An 8,570-nucleotide genomic window follows, 5' to 3' on the forward strand; every position below is an offset into this window, starting at 1 on the left:
ACGTGCACGCATCTCTCGCACGCTGTGTCCCATCGAGACGCGCACATAGCAGCGGGGGAGGTTCACGCCGAGCGTTCCGCTTGGTCACTGTTTTTAATCATCGTGCAGGCCCTTGTCGCGTTTGAAATATCACAGAGAGAAATTTAGAAATGTTCGCACAATATGGGAGTGGCCGTTTTCATTGCCTTCGTTAACTTAATTTTACGTATATGCATGAGCGAATCAAATTTGCGCCAATTTTTTCTGCTGAAGAGGCAAAATAACCAGAGTAGCCTGTTGCCGGTTTTACAGACCTGTGTAAAATTAAGTGTCCTCTGAAACTTGATGTGCGGTTGACCTAACATTTTCTAGCTGAATCCAGCTGACAATCTGCTTACCTCCCAGTACATTTAAAAAATGATTTGACATGCAATTGGAATGTAACATGTATTGCAGCAGGCTATCCAGAGTGCTGAAGATGGCCCATTGCCCAAAACGTGGGTCAATAACATATATTTTCTGCTTTAAGTCAGTGTTTATGAACACAACAGTTGCGATGTGTTTTGGATCTGGTATATTCACATACATTTTGGTAATTACACAGATGCAGAGGAAGAGAGGAACATATGGATCGGAGAAACTATAAACATTACATTAACTTAATCTTGACTTAAAGCTTTTGTGACTGCAGGAATTCATATTCTTTGGGTCTTTCGGTAAAGTCACGTAGATAGGTTGCAATAAAATAACAAAAAACTACAAGTAGTTTTTTTTATTATTTGCATTAACTTGTTAGGAAAGTGAGCAGATGATGGCCGATGGATGAGAAGGGTGACAGAATGGCAGTAAAAGGAGTGAACACACCCAAGAGAGGCATCCACCATGCATATGGAGCAATAAGATCAGCTCCTACGCAGCAACTAGATGGATTGTGGCATCACAGGATGGCCACAGCATCGGGACATCTTTGTACAGCAAGCGATAGATTATCACGGCTAATGATGATGATGCATGTGTGCCTGCTTTTAATTATACACAGCTCATTTCCAACACGGCATTGACTGGTTTGTAACTCCTACCTGCGTAATTGTGTTTGCTCCGCGGCTCATGCGACCGTTGCGTGCCGCGTCGCCCCCCCCCCCCCCGTACACCACCAGGCATCGAGGGAATCGTTGCCGCGTACCACTTCTGCCTGCAGAACATCCGCCTATATGGCCCTACAAACTTCTCTCCCATCATCAACCACGTGGCCAGCTTTGCGCACACGGCCAGCGGGAGTGCCTCCGCCTCGGTATGCTACATACACCATATCCCATATTATTTTCATCGTACGAATAAACGTAGGTCATCGGGGATCTTGTGTGTGTGCAGCGAGGGGTGGGGGAGCTGTTGAATCTCAATGGGTTTCCCGTGCGTATTTTATGTCCACGGTACTAGTATTAGTACGAGTACGAGTACTAATACGGGTGTCGCGGTGGCGAGATGTTAACTACCTTGCATGGTATACAAGAGGTCGTGGGTTCGATTGCGACCCTGACGCCTGTATATTTGGAGTTTGCATGTCTCTCTCCCCATGGTCATATGGGGCTTTCTCCAGGTCCTCCGGTTTTTCCCTCCACATTTCAGAAACATGCGTTTAGATTATTTGGCTCCTATAAATATCTACATGATAAGACACTTCTTTGAGCTATCATTTTATGGTCAAGTCGCTTCTGAAAAAGAGATATATAGTTCAGTGGGCCTTACCTGGTAAAATAAACGTTTAGTTTATTAGCGATACCTGCATGTATTTTGATAGTGTTAAAGAATATTATTTTTCAATCATTCAAGTTGACATCCAGATTTGTCCCTCATACCAGCCCAAGGAGCCCATTATAACAGCATCTTTTTCACACAATTTAGATTTACTTTTAGTTTTTACCTCTGAAAAATATGGGAGCTGTAAGTACCGCATGAGCTAGTAGTTATGACGACAACAAAAAAAATACCTCCTTAAGCCTTGCCCACCCCTCGCTGCACACAACTACGTCAACAGAACGTGTACATCATCGGTTTTTCTTCTGATTCCATTCCGATGACTTAAGTCTACATCAAATCTAAACCAGAAGAAAAACTAAAATAAAATAACTTTATCGGTACTGAGGCTCCCTCAAGGCCATGTCAGAGGGTATGTGGCATGGCTCGGTGCCAGCTATCATATAGTGCGTTCGTGTCGCTACAGGTCTCTGCGGTAAGTACAATAAAACCTTGGATTGCGAGCATAATTCGTTCCGGAAACGTGCTTGTAATCCAAAGCACTCGTATATCAGTTGTGATCACGTGACGCTCGGCAGACAAAGCGTATACATACTAGTATTGCAAGACCTCGCTCGTTTATCAAATTAATATTTGAATATTAATATTTATTTTAAAAATTTGATTGTCTAGCAAAACACTCGCAGACCAAGTTACTCGCAATCCAAGGTTTTACTGTACAATTATTTAAAAACAACGGCGCTACGCCTCTCTAAATAAATTTAATGCTGAGCCGCTTGCGTGTTCCGAGATTCAGAGGGGAACGGGACCCCCATCCTGCAACTTGCAGATGTCTCGGGACGGGAAAGGGTTAAGTGTGAGCTCTGGTGTACGGCTAAGAAATGTCAAATACAGCCTTGTACGGTGTTTGTTGAGCTTGGATCCCTGCAGTCACGAAAACTTCAAATCTAGATTTGTTGCGACAATTAAATTGTGCAAATATGTTAATTAATTGAAATGTGAAAATTGACATATCACTGTTCCTGTGTTGCAGTTGAGGCCGGATCCCCATTGTCATTTGGAAAATTACAAATCCTGCACATCAAATCTTTCTTTTGGGATTACATACGTTTGACAGCCAGCTCCCATTCAGACTAATTACATTGATTGGTTATCATATTATCATGCATCATGAATGACGGTGCCATCTCAAAAAATGGGAATTCATTTCGATCTAATTTCAAATCTCATTTTCAAAAATCACACTTTATAGTTATTGTGAATATTATATATTTCATATCTGTCATACCTTCAATTGGCAGTAATTAATAGATAGTCTTTTTAAAGTAATAGTCACTGGGTAGCCAAGTGATTGTCACACTCGGTATTGCTTTGAGACGGTTTGGTGAGTTGAATCTCAATGAATCTCAAATACCACGAGGAGTTTTATTCATCTTTACCATCTGCCAATAAGCTGACTCGATAAAGAATTAAATGCATCATCGACAAGTGCAGACAGTTAAAACTTATTTAGGGGTCACCTTTACAGGTGACTGGGCACACTAGCATTACAAACCGCGTTGGTGCTCGGTCAAATATATGCCCCTCGAGTACTCAATCAGTGCGGATAAGATTCTTGCGGTAATGGGATAAATATCGCAGGAGATTTATTGTGGCCGCGGATTAGATGAAATTAAGTTGCGGGCTGAATCTGGCCCATAGGTTCCCAACCTCTGATTTGAGCTCACATCCGATGGTGCGTGGTCCCGGGGCCAGGAGTACTACGTGCTGTTGATCATCACGGACGGCGTAATCAGCGACATGGAGGCAACGCGCGAAGCCATCGTGAAGGCATCGCGCCTCCCCATGTCCGTCATCATCGTGGGTGTCGGCAACGCCGACTTTGAGGCCATGGAGGTGCTCGACTCGGACGACCGCGTGCTCACGGCGCCTTCCGGCGAGGCGGCTGCCCGCGACATCGTGCAATTCGTGCCCTTTCGCCAGTTCCGCTACGTGAGTCGCGCGCGTGCACCGTGCGGCCGGTGATGACGAAGGTGGATTCTGCCTTACCCTCACTTTTCAGCTCTCCCTTGCGGAATGCAGACATTTGCCAGGTTTAAGCGATGATATTAAATTAAGTGTTTATTGTTTAAAAATAACTCCATGTACAGGGGTCACCCAACAGAGTTGATTGTTGTTCGGGTCGCCTGTTAATCAATAAAATAATTTCGTCAATATTTTGTTCTATGAGGAATAACTGAGTTTCAAGACTCTCTGCTTTTGGGAATGTATTTCTGTACTGCTTCCTCTTGGCCAGAAGACACTTCTGTCTATAATTAACTCTCACTATACTCTTTGGTTCTTTCGGTAAAGTCACATAGCTATCACTGTCGATTAAATGTCTTAAATTGCACTTTTTAAAGATTTCATATGATCTTCTCTGGCCTTTATCTTCCTGCTAGCAACCATCTCACTCCTGCACATTAACCGATCTCATCCCTCCACCTCCATGGTGGTTGGACGTATTGTATAATATAAAAATAAATGTGCGACTCGTGGGCGTGTATGCAGGCAGCCAAGGAGGAACTGGCCAAAAGCGTCCTGGCCGAGCTCCCCGGTCAAGTGGTGCAGTACTTCCGTCAGAGGAACCTGTCTCCAGTCAACTCGACGCACACCGACTGACCCTGTCCCAAGGAACCTCACCATCTGCTGGGAGACTCAATGTGGCCTGTGCTCTTGCCAATTCACTCAACAACCTGATTTTTCCTGGAACCGTGCGGTGGAAACAACCAAAACGAAAAAGTGTTATCCTTGTTAGAATATTTGGTACTTTTTATGTCGCTATTTTATATGTTGGAGCCGTTAATTTTAGTTTTGCACCTCCGAATTTTTTTAATCGTCACAGTCGCGACGATCTTCAGCGTTTGCCCCGGCACTGGGCTCAAGGCCATAAATATTTTAAGCATGCTTCGTCCCGTAACACTGAGGGATGTAACCGCCCATGCTTTAATGACGTCGCTCATATTTGTAGGTACAGCTTTTTCTTGTCTCCACTGATAAATAAACAGTTCTCCAGATTTTATTTAATTTCTGTTTTATTGTTTTGCTGTCGCAGCTGCCCTCTCTCCACTGAACGCGGTTGGCCTGCTGCCCCCTTCTCGCCCCCACCTGTAATATTTGCTGTTCCCAGTAATGCAGGTGTTGGGGCAAGGTTGCAGTGTGTTAACGATGACTGTAATTTGTTCTTAACTGCGCCGGAGTATCAATAGCATCAGTGGAGATGAGGGGGGATATTCACACATTCTGAACTCAATGCCAAACAAGGGTGTTGGTGTCTGGGGGAGAAAACCAACACTGGAGGTGTCGTCGGGAACACCTCGTGGTGGTTCACCACTTCCAGTGGTGGCTTTCCTCGCCGTGACTGCCCTTTGTCCGTACGCGATCTAGCGCGCGGTGTGACGTTTAACGGTGCCGCCGTGAAAACTCTGCTCAATTTGTGACGGGAGGATGACTCCGACAAAAGTGTTTAGGCGGTCTCACACGCGCCTTAGTTGCTTAACTCCTGCTAATGAACGGGTGCCACTTGAACGCAAGCTGCGCGATGGAATCATTGAGCCACTTTCACAAGAGCGAATCGGTAAGGCTTTGCTGTTAGCCGGCGTTGTCAATCGCCGTTTGATTTGAGACGTGGGGGGCCAGTGACAACATCGGGTTTTACCCGTCGTCTGCGCCTCGCCGCGGGTGCTGTGTGAGAATGATGAGTGCCGTGTAAATGTCACTCGAATGTAAAATGTTTCATTTACGCTAGATTGTTTCTGTCATGTACTTGTATTGTTAATAATGTAATTTTTGTAAGCGCTCTGTCAAGTGTAACTTTAAATCAGTAGGCTCGGCATTGTCGCGCTGAATGGCTCGTGACGGTAGCGTCGGTTACTAATGATGACCCTTTGTATACCATAACGAGAATATATGTAACAATTACTATGCTTGGTTGTAAAAAGCATTTTATTTCGTTTTTTAACGCGAGGAATTCCATTCGCTTTTTTACGTACTGCAGTTGATGAGGAAATTGGGTTCAAGTGAGTTAACGAGACCAACATTTTTCGTCCTGTTTTGCTTAATGCAGTCGGTCAGCGTCAGCGCCTGACCTCCGCTAATGGAAACGTTCAACAACGTCGCAAGACAGGTCGCGCTGGGTCGAGCGTAGCAGCCGCTTTGTTCTACGTTGACGCCGCATGCAGGACAGCCTCCTGCCGAATGTTGGAGGCTACACAAGGGTTTGTCATCGCTCCCGCTAAGTTTAAAAATAGTTCGAGTGATTGATGCTCCAGGCGGCGGCCCTGGGTTCGCTCCACTGTGATCATTTTCAAAAGTGTAAATTGCGCACGTGCGTGCAGACCAAATGCGACAGCGTCCTCAACGTCCGTACGCAAGCGCGTGCCATCATCGTTATGCATGAGCTGTACTTTTTTTTCATTGTGTCATCATCATTGCTGGTCTTAATTGTATCACGAGAAAAAGAGAGACGAAAATGGACCTGAATTACATTTTTTTTATTATGTACAGTCATACACACACATTGTGGCCAATGTAATGTTCAGCCAAAGCATGCCTTTGTTGACATTCAAAGCAGCAGCAGCAATGAATGGCATGAGACTCGCCACTCGAAAATGTTTTGTACAAATGCCGCCAAGTCGTGGCCTCTATCGAGCAGTGTTCTTTATTTCCCTTTGTCTTTATGCAATGGGATCTTGCTTTGTTCCGAAGTTGTGATCGAAAGTTGAGTAAGACACCAATTTGCTGAAATAGAAAAGAATCGGAACGTAAAAAATGGTTTAAAAAACACCAATAAAAAAATGTTAACTGACATTTACGTTCATAATCAATTTTAATCTTTATACGCCAAGAAAGGCTTTTTCCAACAATGTTTACAGTGGTGAGGTGTTTTGTTCCTTTATTAAAGTTCTTTGGCAAAAATGCTTCTGCTTCTGTTGTGTTTTAGTTGGGAGGGGAGAGTGGAAAATAATGTTGAGTTGGCTATGAGCCCTCATCGGAGACTCAGACAATTACAAAGATCCCCCCATATGGCCTTAACAGACTGGAGGAGCACCTATAAAGGCCGGCACGGCACACGAGGGGGTGGCCAGAACCACGCCCGGCCGCGTTTGTCTCCTGAGTTGCAATATTTACACACCACAAGAGCTACTATGAGGCTGAGTCGACCTAGGGGAGGTCCATCATCGGTTCAGATAATCGTCACTGGTGTTGACCGTGAGTGATAATCGAACCCGTTCGTAGCGCTGAGCTCTTAACCGCTGCACCACCACTCCCTAAAAAGGGCTCTCCAACTAGCACTTGAAAAAAAATTTATTCCGTCCTTTTGGCACCACTTCCAGAAAGCCTTAAATATGTTTTTGAAGGCATGACGGAGCATTTGCTTTGCAGAAACAGTCGATTGCATTTGTACATTCAGATGCAACAATTATTGAAAGTACTTTAATTCCATCATTTTAAAATATGACGTTTCTTTACAGAAAGTGACGGTAAAAAATAAATCTACGCAGCACAGTGCTATATCCGTGCGTGACGTCACTGCAAAATAGCCCCCCCCCCCCTTAATTAACATTCATGCCCGCGTGGAAATTGACACAAACGCACAAAAAAGTCGCGAACTCAACATGCCGCACCCCTCCACAATAACCATGAGGGAGTGACGTCACTCCATATGCCGCACCCCTCCCCAATACCCATTAGCGGGTGACGTCACTCCACATGGGGCACCCCCCCCCCCCCCTCATTAATAATCATAAGCTGAACAATTTTTCTATTGAATATTTCAGATTTACTGCAATATACACTCGTCCTTGGACGGGCAAATAAGCTAGTTTTAAATTAACAGACATATGTCTTTCTAACATGATATTTAAAAACTAATTCTAGAATTGCGTTTTGTGTTTCGTTTATTTTCCTTCCCCCGCATCTCAGATTAGCACGGTTGGCTATGTACAGCGTGAAAGAAGTTCAACATACATTAAGGCTGGTTATAATTGTTCCAGGGCTGTAAATACAACATCAGCAATACAGTGGTCTCGCAAATCTACTTATTCAAGGGCCTTATCGTTCCAAGCTGCGCTTCTGAGTGCCGAACAAGAAAGCATCTTAAAATCTCTCTCCCAAGCGGTTTGATCCTTGGCAAGTACACAAACAAAACCTGCTTTTAATCGTAAGTCCAGGAGGCAGAGGAACGAGCGTATCCAATGCATACATCTATCCGCGTCAGCTTCCGCTTTGAACGTAGATAGTTGGTCAATGTTGAGCAGGATGACACGATATTCACATGACCCAGTCGTAGTGCGTGCACCGCTTTCTTTTGCAGAGAGGTTCACCGTTTGAATCAAGCGGTCGCCTTAATTGATTATTACTGCGGGTGTATTTACCGCACCGCGCCGCCTGTTTCACGGTGGACCCATAAAGATTCCGTGACGTAATTCGCAAGAGTAGGCCATTGTGTGCCGATTGTCATCCAAATTGGAAATTTTAACAGTGATTTACTCAATTATAATATACATCGCAGTCATCACCCCGACTGCAACGTCTTGGCAGGACCCTCCTTAGGGGCCGTCCATAAATGACGTCACGCGATTTTGAACGATGTTTGACCCCCCCCCCTTCGTCACACGGCGTCACAAAAAGTCAGACCTCCCTTTAAATATGACGTCACAAAGTTTGACCCCCCCCCTCCAAAAAAATTAAAAATGCTTCAAATCGCTTAAAACTATTGTCATTGTAGTGCGTATTTAATGTGGCGCTGCACTCTGATGTTGTAGGAGAAAACATTAAACAGTCTATTTAATTAA

At 44.5% G+C, this 8,570-nt stretch overlaps 1 protein-coding gene across 2 annotated transcripts in view; it reads left to right on the forward strand.

Moving 5' to 3' along the window:
* The window catches only part of LOC144727705 (copine-2-like), a 62,254-nt gene extending 55,562 nt beyond the window's left edge, over window positions 1-6,692 (forward strand). Inside the window, exons 14-16 of one of the 2 annotated variants that reach the window (XM_078606734.1) lie at window positions 1,137-1,270; window positions 3,490-3,726; window positions 4,285-6,692. In XM_078606734.1, coding sequence (XP_078462860.1) covers window positions 1,137-1,270; window positions 3,490-3,726; window positions 4,285-4,395 — 482 coding nt within the window. In that variant the 3' untranslated portion in view covers window positions 4,396-6,692. Of the gene's footprint in view, window positions 1-1,136; window positions 1,271-2,767; window positions 3,727-4,284 lie in introns of those variants that run through there. The other variant, XM_078606735.1, reaches the window with a different exon arrangement.
* Window positions 6,693-8,570: the final 1,878 nt, after the last annotated feature.

The sequence above is a fragment of the Lampetra planeri genome, chromosome 26, assembly GCF_965212315.1.
Source record: "Lampetra planeri chromosome 26, kcLamPlan1.2.h2, whole genome shotgun sequence".
NCBI lineage: Eukaryota > Metazoa > Chordata > Hyperoartia > Petromyzontiformes > Petromyzontidae > Lampetra > Lampetra planeri.